General features: G+C 34.8%; 2 protein-coding genes across 2 annotated transcripts in view; both read left to right on the plus strand.

The window, feature by feature from the left end:
- Nucleotides 1-19,298, plus strand: part of LOC137577270 (uncharacterized) — a 73,680-nt gene that overhangs the window by 3,395 nt on the left and 50,987 nt on the right.
- Nucleotides 13,166-13,940, plus strand: LOC137577831 (transmembrane emp24 domain-containing protein 2). The gene has a single exon (XM_068291386.1). The coding sequence runs from the start codon at nucleotides 13,289-13,291 to the stop codon at nucleotides 13,904-13,906; it is 618 nt and encodes a 205-aa protein (XP_068147487.1). The 5' UTR covers nucleotides 13,166-13,288; the 3' UTR covers nucleotides 13,907-13,940.

The raw sequence follows: 19,298 nt of genomic DNA on the forward strand, positions 1-19,298 counted from the left end.
ATGAGAGAAAGAAAGAGCAAAAGCTAAAAAGTGAGTAAGCGAGATAAGTGAGGAACGGGGTACGCTTTGGGGCGGGGGGTGTTGACGGGCAGCCATTTTATTAACATTGCAATGCCTTCAACTTCCTTGACATAATAGAAAATTGAATTGCCACAAGGAGCGGCTGGCAGATGGCATCCGGGGTTGAAGCCGGGTTCGGGTTGGTATGCTCAGTGTCAAGGGGGAGGTTTTTGGTATGCTAGCTGCTGGTCCTGCAAGTGATGCAATTAAGTGAACAGCTTCTGAAGGATGCAAAACATAATTGAAGCAAGTGCCTTCGCATATAGCATTAGATAATGCCAACACAATCATGTTGAAGCTGCAGCTAAAGATGGTGATGATGATGATGATGAAGATGTAAGTCAAGAAGCATAAGAGAGAGGAATAGAAATGAGTAATGAATATAACAGTGAGAGAGTCCAGTATAACTGATTGATTCTTAATGTTACTGAACTAAAGCACTAACAGAGCTGTGATTTTCACTTCAAAATGGTTTAAGAAATTAAACTAGCTTTTAAATAGGAATAAGCATTCATACTTCGTAAAAATGTATGCAATTTTTTAGTAGACTGAATTCAGTGAGGCCTCTTTAAATTAGAATCAAAGGTATAAGATTAAGTAAGTAGGTATTATAGAAAGCTTACTAAGAACTTTATGTAATAAATTATGTTTTTTTAAACAAAAAATCAAACAAAAAATTTAAAAACTTAAAATTGAAAATTACCGTCAAAAAATTTAAATGGATCATTATATTTAAAAAGTGTGACAACTCATAGTGCTCGTTTTATGGAGTTCATAGAAAAAAGTATTTGATATTAGAATAACGAATAAAGTTATGTCTTGAAAATATCTACATATAGAATAGATAAAGATACATTTTACTTTCTACTTTAATACAGGGTGTCAAGCGATTCAGATCTAAGCTTCTAAGTCTATATACTTATAAACGTTTCATTTGATTAGCTCAAGTTAAGGAACATTCAAAGACTTATTTTCTGATCATTTAACTACATTTTAAAGATTATCAAAAACTTCCAATCTATTTACAAAATGAAATAAACTGTCAACTTTATTTTGGGTCTATAAAATAATGCATTTCCATTTGTTTTTATAAAATGTTTTCAATGATTTACATTTAGTTGCATTCCATTTGAACAAGAATATCAATTAAACTAATAGAATTCCATGGAGTACATTTTCTGTGAGAACTTTAAATAAACATTTCAACTTGTATAATTTTACATATATCAAACATTTTGCTATTGATTTGCTTTAAAAATTTAAGTAAAATCATGGAAAATCTATTGCTTACCCCCAACGAGCATTTTGCTTTTTGGCCAATTTCAATTCCTCTGCTCGTTTTTTTCGGTTTTTATTTTTGTTCATTTTTCGGGGTTTTTTTTTCATCTTGTGAACTTTATTTTGGTCTTCTTAGCTGTGTTCTCGCTTACACATCAGTTAGCCAACTTGGTGTTTGGGTCTGTGAACTTTTGCTTTCATTTGACGCTAGGGAGCAATATGGGAACAGTCAGCCATCCAGCCAGCCATCTAGTCAGTCAGTTGGTTCGTTGGTTTGCCATTTTTGGTCTCGTCTCGAGAGCACAGCAAAAGCTACAACATGCTTCATTTTATTATGCAAAAGTCGCTAAACAAAAAAACACGAAAAATAAAGTGGGAAAAAAACTCACCAACTTGCTACTTTATATGAGCAGGAAAAAACTTGACGCGACATTGTCGTAAATAAAAAGAAACAAAAAACAAAAAAGCCAAAAAAAATTTCAACTTTTTGTTTTGTTCTCAAAAACTCCGCCAAGTGTCATAGACAAGGATGGCAAAAAAAAACAAGAAGCAGAAAAAAAGAACTTACATAAAAAACCGGAAAAACTTGTGAATGAATATGATAAGTTTGTTGGGTTATATATATCTCGAGATATACATATACATGCTTCTTGTTGTTGTTATTGTTTTTCCTTGCTTACTCCTGCTGCTTGTATAGGCCATAAATTTCTTGTGCTAATCCAATGTGGGCATAGTTTATAGGTGAAGTGAACTTTATGGATACTTTCTTGTCTTTCAGTTCATATGTCATCTGCGTGTGTGTGTAAGTGTCTGAGGAAAGTTTTATGGTTTGTGAAGCATAAAATATGCAACAAAACTGCCGTATAGAGGAAATGCTTAAGAAATGGCTAACATTTCGTTTCTCGTACGTGGCAAAAATGGAACAATTCAATTAGGTAAATTTAAAACTAAAAGCATCATAAAAACAAAATATTTGTAATCAAAAGTTAGTTTGAAATTATGGAATGAGAGAGTCATTTAGGAGTTCAGAACTAAGCGGAGAAAATCGGGCATTTGGGCCCAAAACCGGGTACTTTGGAGGAAAATTTGGTGTTGGATATCAAAAAATGCCCGGTTTTAGAAATAAAATCTAAAAGGTATCTCCTCGAAGTCGATTGCTTAGTACAGATCTAGATAATGTGTCGATCTTTCCACCTTAATAAAGCAAAACTGAAGAGTCGTTCTAGCTAGGATACTAGGATACTGAAACTAGATAACCGATATTTAAATGTAAAAGCTTTGTTAATGCAAGGTTTTTTAAACTGTTTCTGTTCTGGCAAAAGAAAGTGCACAAACAAAAGCAAAGCAATTATTATTTTAAATTGAAAAGAGGTCAGAGAACTCAGAATTGATCATTTGAGTGATGCAAATGCAAGTCAAGATAATGTGTTCTATGATCTGAGACTTAGTTATTTAACAGTATGTTGGAATTCTTCTTTTCTCTGATAAGGAATATTTTCCTTATTAAAAAGAAATTTTCACATACCCATAACATTTAGCTTGAGGTCAGTTCGCTCTGCAAGATGATAGCGAAAATCCATCCCGTATAGACTTTCCTTGTTTGGATATATCCCACAAAATCCGACTCTCTTGGTTAAACAATATCTTTTATGCACTGGCCTAGAGGGACACATCATCAGAAACAAAAATATATATGCAACGTTTTAATTTTTTGTTACCAAAAAAAAAAAAAAAAAAAAAAAATGGAAGAAAAAACGCAACACACATCTGGGACAAATATATATAAATGTATGTGTATGAGTGTATTTTACAAAGGAACAAAAAACAGAATGAAAGAAAGAAAGAAAAAAAAAAAAATGGGAACTCGGGGAAAAATCGTATGCGAAATGCAAAATAGCGAAAACGGCGGACAGAGATTACAACAACAGCCAGGGAAAAGTGCCCGAAGGAGCATAACAAACTTTTACTTTGACATATCACACACACACAAACATCCATATGGGACACACAGATTGCATATACGTACATACACACCAACACACATGCACAACAAAATACAAAAGCAAAGCCTGCCTGCTTTTCGTTGCTTTTTGCTTTGACCGCCGTTGGGCACTCGAAATGCATATGTCTAGGAGTGAGAGGACGAAGAAAGGCATGTGGGAAAAGCGTCTGTCTCGTCCTCGCTAGTTGCCACTCGCCCTTTTGCTCCAACAGCTGTTGTATGTTCGCTTTTTAGCTACAAAAAATGGCTGCATACGCGCAACTAAACACAGAGAACTCTTCACTCTCAGATACACACACACACACACACTCACTTACACACCGCATGGCATTTTCTTTTGAAAGGAAAATTCCTTTCAAAAATCAACATTCAGGCAAAGTAGTAGAGAAGTAAAAGCGCAATTTCTTTTTTTTTTCTCGATTTTTTCCAGCTTTTTCTTCTTATTTCTCTCTAGAGAAAAGTGTTCGCGTTTTCAATAAGATTGCGTAGAACCTTTTTTTTTTATTATTTGAACTATCCAAAATGCACATGAACTTGCTTTGCTTTTAAAATATACTAAAGGCATAAAAATACATAAAACTTCGCTGAAAAACTTTATTTAATTGACATATTTACAAACCAATTAAAAGCAGTTTAGAATGAAATTTCTAATCGCAAATCTAGTATCAATTATTGCAAAAATTATTGGTAAAACTATTACACTTTATACTAATATTTATAAAAGCTAAATTAACCAACAGACTCTAAAGTTTTCTATTAAATATGTAACTATTGTTTAGAAATATATTTTACAAAATTATAAAAAAGTTAAATGCAACCAAATATATGAATAGTTAAAATCTTGAAAAATATTGAAAGATTTATTTAACTTTTGGCTTCGCCACTTGCAAGAGGCCTAAAAAAGATAGCAAGAGAGAAAAAATGCTCTACATACATAAATAAATATATTAAAATTAATACATAAAAATGGAATACATAGTCATTGCCATAGATTTATATACTAAATCTTTCTTCTGCCTTCTCTCATTGCTTAGTGCATCAATAAATATTTATTTGATCAGATGTGCTTGATGATATTTGTATATATATTTATATAACTATTATTTATATCTTCTTTGTGGCCTTAATGGTTCAGAAAGTGAATTTATAGTAAATGTTTTTGCAACGATTGCTGCTCTGTGAAATGTATTATTCTAATAGCCGGTCCTTGGACATATTCGTATCCCCATAATGCTCCATATATTTTTCCAAACGATTTCTTTGTTAAAAAAAAAGCAAAAACTAGATAGATACTCTGTCAACAGAGTTTAAAGAGCATAGGCCAATGTAAAAATGCAAGCTGTATATGTGTATGTATCTATGTATATACATACATACATATATATCAATGGATGTTTATATAAGTATAGTAAATACATGTGTATAAAGAACCAGCTACAAACACACAAAGTTGCTGGCTTTGTTGAGATACAACAATAATTTTTGTGTCGTTTATTCTTAAAATACCCTGCAAACAAACAATATAAAGTTGGTCTATTTTTTATGTTCTTATAATTACAGTGCTGGAATTGAATATTGAATTTTATTAAAACAAAATTGACATGAGTAATAAAGAAATATAGAAAGGCTCTATTGAAGTGAATAAAATTGAATAAGGTTTTAGATGAATTAAAAATTATATTGTAGATAATAGTTCTCAAGCTGTATTTTTTGTCTAACATTTGAAGCCTTGTGTAAACATCCTGTTAAACAATCTAAGCTTCCGTGCATCGTTTTTAATTTCAACTAGATTGAAATTGATTGCTTGCTAACTAGCCGTCTAAAATTTGATGGTAACGGCTAGCAGGGTATTGCATACGTCGTTATCTATTTGACATTCTAACTCAAGTTTTGTTGCTTTGTTTTTGGTTTTTGAACCAAAACAGGCGGCAATATTTTTGCACAATTTCCATTTTATTATTGCACACATAACCCAAAATACCATTTATTTTTACAAGTGCTTGTTGAAGTTTCTCGTTTCTCGCACACCCATCACCAGAGAAAGGGAGTCAAAGGCTGGGAAGAAGAAAGAAAGCGAACAACACACATATACCAAGAGAGGGAGAGAGAGGGCCAAAAGGAGACAGGCCAAATTTATGGTCATTTGGGGAATTTTACGCTTTTTTCAGCTTTAGAGCCGAGAAGCAGCATTAAATGCTTACATGTTGATTTAACAGCCAAAATACCCAAAGCCGAAAACGAGGTGCACATTCCTTGCCATCTGCTTGGGTCTGAAAATGGTTTGGTTTGCTTTGGCCCGGTCTGGCCTTGCCTTGTTCTTCTTTTACTTATCCTCTTTTGCCATTTTGTTGCGACCCCTCCTTCACCATATCCTCCGCCTTATGGCTACTTTGCATGCACTCGTTTTGGCCTGCCGCCTCACTTGTTTTGTTTGTTGGCAAATCTTTGTTTATTTGCAGCTAAAATGCTTGGATTTATTGTAATTTTATACACAAGCCAAGTTGCTGGCTGCTGCTGCACAAGTCTCACAGTTGCAACAACCCAACAGAGCCCCCCCACCAGAACTAAAAGAAGTAGTAGAAGCAAATTGTTGGAAATTATAGAGCAAACATATGGCCAAGGCGAAATCGAGATTTGTTGTTTCTGTGCGCGTTTAGCGGGCTGAAGCTGAAAAGTTGAGAATAGCAAAAAGAGTTTAGAGAAAATATTAAGCTAAAGCTAAAAAAATGTATACAACTATTTGCTGGGCAAAGTTAAACTACTATTCGTAGCGATACTCTTTGCAAAAAAAAAGGTATATGATACATTTAAAATTAGAAAAAAAGGTCAGGGGTTAGGTAAGGGGTAAAGAAAATATTCTATTAATTTATTCCACTAAAGATGAACAATTAAAGATTTGCATGAGTTAAACAATTGCCTAAACAGAACCTTGAGCTGAACCAATTAAGATAAGCAAATTCCATATGAAAATGGTACAGCGAAATGTTATGATAGTAACAGATATTTCCCTATGGCCCAGAGGCTAGTCATGGTCTCATTTTCACTGCAGCAGTTCAAACTTAACAAGCTGTTTCACTCAGCCTTATATCATTGCGAATGAGTTAAGCAACAAGGAAATTGAATTCCACATGAGCTGGCTGTTGGCAGGAAACAAGTGACTGCAGCTTGTCCATATGCGAAATGGAAACTGTTAAGGAATCTTCTATACAACTGCTGATTGTTGCGTATCTATGAAACATATCTTATCCTGGATGCATTTGGGGGAAGCAATTGAAAATGATTAAGCTTTTACTGAGATCAATTAAATTGAAGCAAATCTTGTATTACATCATTCTTTGTTAGTATAATTTAGTCTTAATTAAGTAGCAAATGTTACCTATTTTCAGAGAATATCAATGGGCCTTAGGGAAATTAGCAAAGGAATTGGCCGAACAGGTTTCTGTCTGTAAACTAAATGCATAATAAGCAAAATTCGTTATTATTATTAAATGGAAATTGTTACGTTTTAATTTCAAGGGGCAACATGCATACAAAATTTACTTTATTTTATTTACATATTTTAATAAATTAATAAACGGACTGTAAGAGGTTTCGTACTTCCCCGTCTAAAAGAATGTGAATTAGCGAAGTATTTCTCTCATTCCCATTTGAGAAAAATATAAGAGTGTTGTAAACCAAATTCAGACTGGACAAACAGACACTGATCGTTAGACATGATTATGATAATATTAGTAATTGCTAATTGCTTTAAAGCCCTTCTGATCTTTCTGCTAACATACGAAACCTTGAAGTATATAAGAAAAGCTACCCTACGGCACAGTTTATTTTTTTGTTTTGTCCTCTAATGTAAGCAAAAAAGAGGGCAAACATATTTGCTGCAACACTGATTTAAGGTTTTCACACGCTTGTCTCACCTTTTCCCTCAATGTTTCTTTGTCTTGGGCAACTTTCCCCTTTACGTGTATGGGTTTTCTTCATATTTTGCCATATGCAAATGACTTGCTTATCAAATAAAGTATTTTTTTGTTGTTGGGGTGCTGCCCTCTTTGTTTTGCTTGCTTGCTGTTGCTGCTGTAGCCTGTGAAGTGGCACAACTGTGCGTATGCGCAATTTTCACATTGTTTCAAATATTACGCATACGTTGGAATGCCATGGCAAAAAGGAAAGGCTGACGTGTCGGGTGAGAGGGTCTGGGGGCGTGTGGGTGTGTGTGTGTGTGTGTGAATGCTGGGAAGTGTTTTGGGGTTTTCGGTTCTCGCTCTGTGTGTTCGGTTTTTGGTTTGGGTTTTTGTGCGATTTTTGTATTTTTTTTTTTTTTTTTGTTTTGCCGCCGGCATTTTCCAAGTAATGTGAGAAAATTAAATTTTTCGTGGCTTGAACATGCATGTGAGTGTGGGTGTAAGTGTGAGAGGATTACACACACATGTAGACACTCATTCACACACACATATTTACAGGCATTGTGCTAAACAGAGGGCGGTGTTAAATAAAACTTAATTCAATCTGGATGTCCTCTTCACCAACTGCTGCCAGTTTTAAAGAATATTTAATTAAATTTCGCATTTGTTGTTGCTCACGTTACTGTTGTTATTGTTGTTGCTCTTGGCGCCTTTTGTTAATTGAATGTGTCTCGCATATAAAGTGATTATCATTGAGTTTGTCATTTGATTTATGGTTCAAACTTGATGCAATTGCTTAATGCGGTAAAGCCAAAACGAAACAGATAGATAGATATACATATAGAAAGAGTGAAAGAGGTAGAGCATAGGGTAAATATCATTTAATGCAAAGTTCTCATTACCAAGCAGTTTAAATTTAAATTAAACCCGTAATTAAGGCTTTAGACTAATAAAAGATATTATGTATCATTTTGAAAATTAATTAAGCTTCTACCATCTTGTGGTCACATCTAACTAAGCTGATGCAAGAAGATTTTGGCTTTAAATCAAATTTTTGACACATGATTATATAACATTTGTGTAGAAGAGAAGAGTTTCGTTTCATGTGTCATAGAAAGTAATTTACAACAGTGAGAAAGATTAGACTCAATCATATAGACAAACTATATTCGTGTCTTCAATATATACATATATTACAGTTCTCTCATTGGCAGACAGATTCATAAGGCTAATATTATTTTTAAAATAGGAATAGAATACTTAAATTTTGTTTGAAGGCTAAATCAACGACATTATCATAGATATGGATTTCGCACACGCATAAATCACATTTAAAAGGAAATAGTTTCAATTTGTGAACAGCTACTGTATATTCACAAAATAATAATCAAAGTCATTGAATTAAAGCTTAGCCATCACCATCTCCTACATTTCCAGCTGTTTTTATACATTTGCCTTTTGTTTTGCCTTCAATCAATTTGGATTTTTTTTGTCTTATCACATAATTGTTATATATACATATGTACATACATAGATGGATGGATAGATAGATATTTTTATATATATTCTTGCATCTATTTTGTCCGTTCGTTGTGGCACGGCCCATTAGGCATTCATTCAAGGTTCATTTAAACTCAATCAAAGCCACCGTTCAATAGTTGGTTATATAAGTATGTTTCGTATGTCAATGTCCATTGAATTTCGGTCGCCAACTGTTGGCCACAAAAGCCACAAAAAGCTTTGCGTGTAATAAAGGCCAAAACCGAAACGCACAATTCCTAAATGTCAAAACCATGTGTGTATGTGCGTGTGTGTGTGTGTGAAACAGATGATGATGATGAGGACGAAATTGAAGAGACACAAAGTGAGAGAGATAGAGAGCTGAAATAAGCATTTAACTTTTCCTGGCCACAAGCATTGAAACTTTTGACTAATTGAGTGGGCGATAACCAACAAAGAAATGCCATCTGCCAATTAATAGAACAAAAAGGACTCCAACAGAGTGAAAGGGACGTTCTGGGGTGGGGTAGGGTAGGGGGGCTGGGTAAAAATGTTGAAAGCATATGTCTGAATATGCTTAATCATAAGCACAAACAAAACGCATACACATTTGCACATTGCAAATTGTACGAGGGTCAGCCAATAGATAATAAATCTATTTTTTTCTGTACTTTTATTTTGGTTGTATTTTTTATTTTTCAGTGGTTTTTATCCACAGTTCTTGTGTCCTTTTTTGGTTTTGTTTTGTTTCTCTATCTCTGGTTTAGTCTGTGGATGGTAATCCATTTAATGTACCAATGTTCATTGTAATGGAATCTTAAGTTTTCACTATTTCATTTCGTCTAAGTTTAAGTTTGGTTTTGCATTACTAAATCATTTTTCTGATTTAAAAAAGTTTGTAAAGTCCGATCAATAAAATGAAAGTATAAAGATTGCACTTATCTTTTATTTAACTACTTTCGTTAAAAAGCTTAAATATTTCTGTCTTTAAAATGCTTTCTCTATAATTTTAACAACATAAAACTTATGGTTAGGTCTACGAAAATAATTTCTAATAGAATTAAAAGATTTTAACGAAATTTTTTCACTTTTTTTAAACTATTTTTACTTAAAGTTAACAACATTAGCACGAACTGCTTACTTTTAACTATATTGCCTACACTCATCCTCAAATTTAAGCCAATAACCTACACGTTTAGCTTCTCTTTCGGCAAAAGTCTCTTTACAACCTTTAAAAGAAATGTTCCCTAATTTGATGCAGTAAACGTAATTTTAAAAACAGGAAAGCTCAGCAAATTCCTTCTCGTTACCTTTTAAATGCCCCTCGTATTACACAGTGTATATGCATATATATATTTATATATCAAATTAAATTTCTCTTCTCTTCCAAAATTGCTGTGTGCTTAAAATTTGCTTGTTTGTTGCAGGCAAATAAAATTTTCCATGGCAGGAAATTCTAATGCAAATTTCATGGCAACACATAACACAAACGCTTTTGCAAAAGGCATCCAAGAGACGTCTTCCGACATTATATATACATGCATATATATGTATGAACTACGTACATATCTTTTCTCTCTTTTTGTGTATACCGGAAATATTTTGGTATGCCTCATTGAAGTTTATCGTTAGCTGACTTATGGCTAAAGCGGCGGACACTTATAGATACATATGAACACACAATTGAAATAAATCCTGTATACAACGAAAATTTGCCAATTTGCTGTCACTTAGCCACGCCCACTCATGCACACACACCACATACACACACACCATACAATCGTATCATTCAAGCCTATGATATGTGAGTATTGTCAATACTTGAGGCTTTTTACAGCTCATTCGCTTGCCTTCATTTTGTTCATTTTGTACTTTCTTGTCTTTTTTCCGTTTGCCTTTCCTACTTTCTTTTTGCTTTCGTCGTTCGTCGCCTTACTTGGTTCTTGTTCAAGTGTTTTTCTCAAGTGGAGATTAGCACGATTCCTGCAGCTTATGTTTGGTCGTCGCTAGGGCCAAGTGGGGCAGATTGGGCTTTCGCCTTGCCCTGCCATGCCACAACTGCGTTTCTGTGGGTTATAATAAAACCAACTTTGGTTTTAGTATTTGCCATTTGCCCAACCATAAGAAAAAAAAAACACTGCAAACAGACGGCAAGAAATGAAAGAAAGAGAGGTACAGAATAGACAGTAAGGTTGTTAAGGGGGGTTTAAATAATTTAAAAAATTCATTTTCATTGAAAGGATCCTAATGTTGAGTCAATATTTTTCAACATTGGTTTTCATTTCGTTTTCAAAGAAATGAAAATATAAAAAAATTTTACGTTGAAGTTTTTATACCCTTATACTGGTTCACCCTTGAATCAGAGGATAGTTCAATTTCTATTACCGTTTAGTAGATAAAAACTCGTCCTTCCAAAATCCTCAATAGACTTATTCTCTTATTCGCTTACATCGTCGGAGCGTTGCATAAGACGCAAACATTTTATAGAAACATTGCAGTGTTTATCAGTTAGGTATTTTTGGCAGAGGTTTATCAAATAAGAACAGATTGATTTTTTTTCCAATATAAAAAACATTCTGTAAGAGTAAAGAAATACTCTGCCATGAAACTCGGTTGGAAAAATCAGTTTAGCAAATTTCTCTCTAGACATTTTAAACACACACTTTATGACTCCACATACAAACACCTAAAAACACACACACAGAGTGGTACACATTCGCGCACTTTATGGCACGGCTTTAAACCTTTTAACGAGCCGACAAAACTTCTTCCCACCCACCGTTTAGAAGACAACTATGAAGCAACAAAAGCAAAGCGTTTTTAGCAAACTATTCGCCTGGGTATGGGTGTATGTGTGTGTGCGGATGTGGGCGTGTATAAGTGTGTTTAACTTTCTTTCACGTTTCAGTCTAGTTTAGGTTTTTTTTTGTTCTTGTGCTCTTTGAATATCCTTTATGATATTCAATTTCAAATTCTAATGCTTTAAGCGATTAAGTACACGCTTTACGCCACTTAACTTCATGTCTATGTGTAGATACGCCATCCACTAGAAGCAGCCAGTGGGTGCTTCATCCAGTGTTCCTTCTACTGTTCGCGGTATTTGCGAACAACTACAACACTTACTCCATAGACAGTAGGGAGAGGGACTTGGAGGTCGGTCGGCGGGGCCACGCTTTGGCCGCCCAACACTTGACTCCTCATCGTCGGCGTCGTCCTAGTTGTCCTCGTCATCATCTCATCCTCGATGAGAGTGAGTCGACATGACATCGAGGCGCTTAAGTGTCGGGGTCGACGAGGCAAAGCGGCGGCGGCTGCTGCGTGCGAAATGTTTTTTTGTGCTTTCTACTTCTCTTCTTGTCGGGTTTTCTTTTTTTTTTTTTTTTCTTTTTGGGTGCCGTGCTCAAGGACCTTTTTTTTTGCTATAGGTTCATATGCGTGCAGCTTAGCTACAGATTTCATTTCAGGTTTATATTTGCTCCTACCACTACCCACTCAGGGTCTAGCTCTCACTCTCTCTAGCTATTTGTGTCTCTACTTTTGTATGTCTTATGGAGTAGGCTTTAAGCGGCTTAAATTGCGTATACGCCCTGCTTGCCAAGGCCTATCTCGGTCTCTTTTGCCTGTAGCGAACATTTTTTCTATCTCCATGCTTTTTTTTTTTTTTTTGCTTTTCTGTTCTTGTCATTTATTTTGCATTCTGCGTAACATTTTATTCCACCTTCTTAGCATTTTTCTTCCTCTCTTTCCCTTTTTGGTTAGTTTCAACTCAATTATTATTATGCTTGGGCAAAAGTTTCAGCTGACGACGTGATGTCTGCGGACTCTCTTTATCCCTCCCGTCTTCCTGTTTCCTTTTTGGTTCTGCTTTTCATCAAATCACTTTTGTGGCCAATGCACTCGTGCGTGTTCTAATTTGTTTGCTTGGCCTATGCGTGTTGGCGTTGATTGCTACACATCATACCCTCATACAGGTGCAAATGATTTCCTTTCCCATTTTCATTTTTTGAATTATATTTATTTTTACACACTCTACGACGTGTGTGAATGGTTGAATTAAGAAATTACCATAAAAACGTGGCCTACTTTTTTTTTTTTTTTTGAATGTCCTCAGCCAACCACTTAACAAAGTCAACAAATTTTGGAAAATAATTTCAATTAATTTGCGCATTTTTATTTGCTTTAAAAATGTGACAATACGAAAGGGAGAGAATGAGAGAGAGAAAATTGCATTAAAAATACATGACAATTGTGACAATTGATGAACCAAAAAGGAATCGATAACATAAAATATGCATTACCAGAGTAAAGAGAAAGAGTACGGAGAGATAGGGAGAGAGCTGCCAATTTGCAATTTGCTTTTATCAACTTAATTCGATTTGAAGTGTATTTGTCCCTTTTCAAAAAGTAGTTGAGAGAGAGAGAGAAAGTCAATCGAATTGTTAGAGAGAAAACAAACGAAGCCCAACGCAGTAGTATCAATTATTTATAAACAATTTGCGCCCAAGAATTTGCTGTCAAACTAAAATATACAGAAACACTCTAATCAAAAATGTTAGCAATTTCCATATTAATAATCTTCATATTGCTTATAAGAGTCTCTGGTGGATTTCTTATTACTGTGGATGCCCATGAGACCTCTTGTTTCTTTGATCATGCCCAGGAGCATGATAAAATCACCATTAGCTTTGAGGTAATGGAAGGCGGCTTCAAGGATATAGGTGTACACATCACAGCTCCAAATGACGATCGTTTGCATCATTCGGATAAGGAAACATTGGGCAGTTATACCTTCACAGCCATACGTGATGGATACTATACTCTATGCTTCGACAATGAATTATCCACATTGACACCCAAAGTTTTAGTATTTCAATTTCATGTAGCCAGGCCATTGCATTACTATGCGAATCCCAATGACCGTCACGATGATGTCCTCGAACATGCTGGCGTTCAATCAATGATCAATGAATTGGGCGCCAAATTAGGATCTGTTAGACAAGAACAGGAATATATGCATTATCGTTACAGTGGCCACAAGGCGGTTAGTGAGAGTGCTCAGTTTCGTTTTATCGCCTGGTCGATATTTACTCCATCGTTGATATTGATTATGACCATACTTGAGGTCTATTACCTGAAACGTTTCTTTGAGGTCAAACGTGTGGTCTAATAAATAAATTGAAAGCCTTATAGGTTAAAGAGAATTACTTGGTTCCAATCAATGTATTTAATTATTAACTCAGATTTGTTAGTTAACGTTTTATCATATTCAATAAATGTTCTTAAAGCCACAAATGGTTAAAATTGTTTTCCAAAGAATTTAATAAAAGAAATTCACAATTAAAAATACAAGTTTCTTACAATTTATTTTGTATAACTATAAGCAAACTCTTAATTCCTAGGGATGGAAAATAATTGCCCAAAAACAATTAATTCAAAAGATAACTACAGATATTAGAGTTCCTTTTTCAACTTTTTAAATTGTTCTTAGCAATTTAAAAGCAATTTGTATTTCTCAATATAAGTCTGAAATTTGTATTCCAAAAAATTCTCAATCAGGATACATTTATTTTCATCGCAGAAATTTCATACTCTAAAATTGATGACAAATTCAGTTAAATGAATTGCTGTTCTTTATTTAGCAGCAAAACATATCAATTAAATGAATAAAAAACAAACACTCAACTTATGTAGAAAATCAATTTATAAATAACTCTAAATTAAATGCATATTCTTTATTGAACTTAATTGACATTTTGACAACATTTGAAGCAAGCTAATTAGAAAGGTTATTCGAAAAAAAGGAATAATATTTATCAAAATCAGCTTAAAAGTGTGTTCATGTGCCCATAAATATGGCAAAACTATCAAGATAATTTGGCAAATTGTTTAGCTGCCACGCGCACACTGACATACCCACAGACACACCTCCTAGAGCAAGTTGGAAAATTGTGTCTGTGTTATGTGAAAACTTTAAGCAAATTATGACGTTTATTAAAAGGCTTTAAAGCCGGCCTCCTGCAACCTTTCTACCACTTACTCTCTCTGGCGAAATGCAGAAACTTTAATAGAACTCACACTCGCACACATAGACATACGCCTCCCCCCCTCTTACGCACACACACGCACACAAGCAGTGCGTGTCCATAAAATGGCAAAGTTTTTTGTTGTTTTCCTTTGCTCAATTTTTTTTTTTTTTTGGGCGCCTCTTGGGCGGTTGAGCTGATGCCTTGTAAAGAGAAAACTTGAAGTAATTTGCACAGTAATTGGGTATTAACCTGGCCTGGAGAACAAGCTAAATAAATGGACATAGTTTAAGGCACGTTCACTGTTGGAGTTTGGTCAAGTGCTGGAAGTACGAGTACATTGCTCATACGCCACCAGCACCAGCACCACGTTCTTGTCCATGTCTGCTGCGGTCAGTTTGATGGATTTTGTTGGAAAATGTTGTTGGACCATTCCCTGGGGTGGTGTTGAAAGCGGCGTCTCTGCTGGCAGACCGTTGGAGAGGGAGGAGGCTCCCTCTCTCTCTCTATATATATATATTCAAAACCCACTCATTCACTCGCTTGGTTATCCATTTTCAGTTTCAGTTCCATACCCACATGATGACTACATACGTATATATACATACATATATGTATGTATGTTTATATATTTCTCTATCTCGTTCTCTCTCTGTTGATGTTGTCGTTTTTGTGTTGGAAGGTTTTTTTGTTTTTTTTTTAGTCTGCCGCCTTTATTTGATATTAAATATTAACAAAATGGCCTCAATGTACAGTAAAGGACTAGGTGTGAGTGTATGAGTTTGCGCTTTATCCTTACATACACAAACATAGCCCTGCATCTGTTTCGCTTATAAATTTATATAGAGACCTTCCCCATAGCAGCTATCGGGCTATGTGTGTGTGTCTGTGTGTGTTTACTCTGCAAATTTCGTTTCCCCCGTTTTTCGCAATGTGCCGTGTTGTTGATGTTGTTTATTTGTTTAACTGACGCATTGCTGTGTTACCCTGTGTTGTTATCCTTGCTGGGCCCATGTTTGCAATTGCAATAGCACGCGAGCTTTTTCGAATCTTTTGGCAGCTACTTTGCATGTGCCACAGCAGCAATTGCCTCGTTAAAGTTTTTTGTTCTTTGCTATCTGAACTTTTTTTTTCGTTTCGTTTACCGTAGTTAAGAGTGATAAATCTACTGAAATTCCCATAACAAATCATAAAGAAACAAAGTGATACGCTTCATTCAATTTATAAAACATTTTACACTGAAGTTGTCTCATTTTACTGCTCGACTAGTAAAAAAGTTCAAATTTTTAATCCCAGACTTGAAGAGGTTTCTTTGAATATGAAATTTTAGGATATCAAAACACTGCTTTGATAATTGAGTCTACTTACCTAAAGTTATCATAAATTTGTTGTCTCTCAGCAAAAGTGTGTTTTTTTATCTCATTTGAAATTCATACGAAATTGAAATCCGTTTGAAAGGTAATGCCAGCTTCCTAACATATAGTAGCTTTTAAGAGGTTTTTTTGGTAGGTACTAGAAAAACTTCCATTTGAGGCAATAGGAATGTAGACCTACGGCTGTGAAATACAAAAATATTCAATGTTAAAGATGTTTTATTATGGTTGATTGGACTGGCTTTACAGGGATATATAAAGTATTCAGTCCCAAAATGAATCCGAAGAACGTTACCTATAACTAATACAATTTGCTTAAATACAAAAGCAATACAATGATTTTATTTAATGAGAAACAAAATATATGTAAATGAAACTTGAATAAGAATGTAAATCATAATGATAACCAAATACGTGATGTTTCATTAATAGCGTGTATTAAAATTATTTACTTAGGGCCTTGGCTATTGGTGTTAAGTAAGAAATATTTTTCCCTTAGTGTACAGATTTTTCCCTATGTTACAAACATCTGCCAACTCTCAATCTTGCAGTTGGCCAACAACTCGGACCCAAGCTTAGCAAACATTATTTTTTTATGATTTGTGTGATTTTTTTTTTTCATCTTTTGCCATTTCATTTTGTTGTTTTGCTTTTTTGCACAAGAGAGGCCAGAGAACAGAGCCATGTAGTCATACAGTCAGGCAGTCGGCCAGAGTTCAGTTAGCCATTCTAGCTAGTTGCTTTATTAAACAGCTGTTGGCAGCTGCCCTACGCTGATAATCACATTTCGCGAGTTCTTTTCACCATGTCGCACTCTATATCACTTGCCTTCCATCTCTCTCTCTCTCTCCCTCCTTGTCTCTATGTCTATCGCTGTCTCATCCGGTTTTACCCTCTCTCTCTTTCGTACATATACACATGAAAATTAAGTTAATGTTTGCTTATGAATAAGCAAATAAGCGCCTACGTTTGCCATAGGAGGCGGCATCAGAGGGCATGGGTTGGGTTTGAATGCTGTCGGGTAAGCACTCTCGGTGATGGACTCGCTGACGTTTACATTTTGAAATGGCCAACACGTGTTCCAGCTGCGCCTTCATATTTTTACCCATCACATTCTACTCCTGCTTCTGCTCCGGCAGCTGATGCTGTTGCTGCTGCTGCCTCATTTCAATTTGCTTGCATTTCAATGCAGACTATGGAAAAGTTTTTCCATTTCAGGCTCGTCGACGTCCTTGCTTCACGTTTCATATGATTGTGTGTAAAATACTATGTATGTACATGTGAATGTGTATGTTTGTGTTTCTGTTGTTGTTTTATTCCTTTTTTTCTGTTTCCTCTGTGCGGGTTTGTTGGCGTAATTAGCATTCGTTGTGCATTAATATTAATTAGTTAGTTATGCCAGCCGTCTGAGACCTCCAACAAATATACGTAAATGAAGGTATATCATCGTGATGCTGATTAAAGGTTTAAAGGTTATCACTATATATTTATATATATGTATACTATGGGTCATTATATTTCTTAGCCAACTGCCAAGCAAACACATTGAAAACTTTTCGAAGCACTTTACTTAACTAGTTTCTCTACTCAGAAACAAAAGCCGCTTAGGCATGTCTGCAGCTTCATTTTGCTTGAATGCCTTTTCGAACAATGTAATTCTTGTAAATTTTCTTGCAGTTTTGTTTTTTAAACTGTTGTTCATAAATAAAATTCTTGTAAAATTGGACACAACAACATAAAACGGACACAACAGTATTTTAAATAAATAACAAGATAGACTTACTTACATTTAACAAAAGGTGCTGGTACCTAGGCACCTATGTACATGGCGTATGAGTGATATGGCATTTCTATGTTACTTTTGAATGAGAACAGTGTGTGCAGAGAGAGAGAGAGAGAGTGGGGGTATAAAGTTGTGGCATTTGGGTTTATTTGCGTCTCGGTTTTAATTTATGCCATTGTGTTTTTGGGGTCATATTGAATCAGGCCAATCAAGTGCAATATATATAGACATTTTGCCATGGAAACCGTTTTCATAGCAGTTACACTTACAGTTTGCAGTTGTCAATTTATTATTTACTCTGCTGTGGCCAATAACGAGAACAGTTCACAATGATCATCACGTTGATAACGATGATGATGATGATGAAGGCTGTTGGTAAGAGTTGAACCACAGCTAGGGAAATTGTGACTATAACATGGGTTGCTTTAAAAGAAACCAGAAAAGATAATGATGCAATTTTAATACAAAGTGACTTCCAAGGTGGCAGATATAATTTTTAAGACTAATGAAACGGAAAATCCTTCTTACTAAAGGACGCAAATTATGTGAAATTAAATTTTTTTCAATTATACATATATAAATAGAGCCTAAACTAACTTATTATGAGTGTAACTTTCTAAAAAAGAAAAATCTTTGTCACATTCTGCAAAGTTCTAGTATTACACTATCTCTAAACCTAACCACGTTTATAGTTAGTCAAACTGACAATAAGACACTGTGCGAATTTCTTCAGTACGTGCAATTTAAGTCTGCACAAGATGCAGCTCTGAATTTAAATTAAGCCTCTTGCCGTGAGCAATGACTTGACTTTGGTTTTCACCTTCACGTATGGGGAAATGAAACGATTTTGGCAGTTGACTTTAATGCTTGTGTATGCAATTCGTTTAATGGTAAGATGTTTCTTAATCTCATTCAAAATTGACGGTTGGAAAGCAAAAAAGAAGCTTGGAAGACTCGTTTCGAGAAGCAAAGTGAATATTTTAGACCATTAGAAATTACTGATTAGTTGATAAAGACCTTATACATTGGTAAATTGATAGTTCCTAGAAAGAGATAATTATATTATCGAAAGTATTTTCTTGTTTATCCCCAAGAGCTCACCCTTAAGGCATTGAATATGACATTTGGGAGACTTTTTGCTAAAAATTCCACAAGCTTTTATTTAAATGAGTAATGTTTGAAACTGCCCTAAATAGATAATTATTTTTCCAACATTTATTTAAATTGAAATTTCAATTTGTCATGAAAAATGTTGCTTAATTGCTTTGTGTTTGACATGACAATTTGCTTTGTTGTTGTTCAATGGCAAAAAGTATATTGGTAAAACCCTTATCAGAAAAGGAAATGGGTATAAACACCTAAAGTTATCCACCTGCAACT

The sequence above is a fragment of the Drosophila tropicalis genome, unplaced genomic scaffold (assembly GCF_018151085.1).
Source record: "Drosophila tropicalis isolate 14030-0801.00 unplaced genomic scaffold, ASM1815108v1 contig_593, whole genome shotgun sequence".
Taxonomy (NCBI): domain Eukaryota; kingdom Metazoa; phylum Arthropoda; class Insecta; order Diptera; family Drosophilidae; genus Drosophila; species Drosophila tropicalis.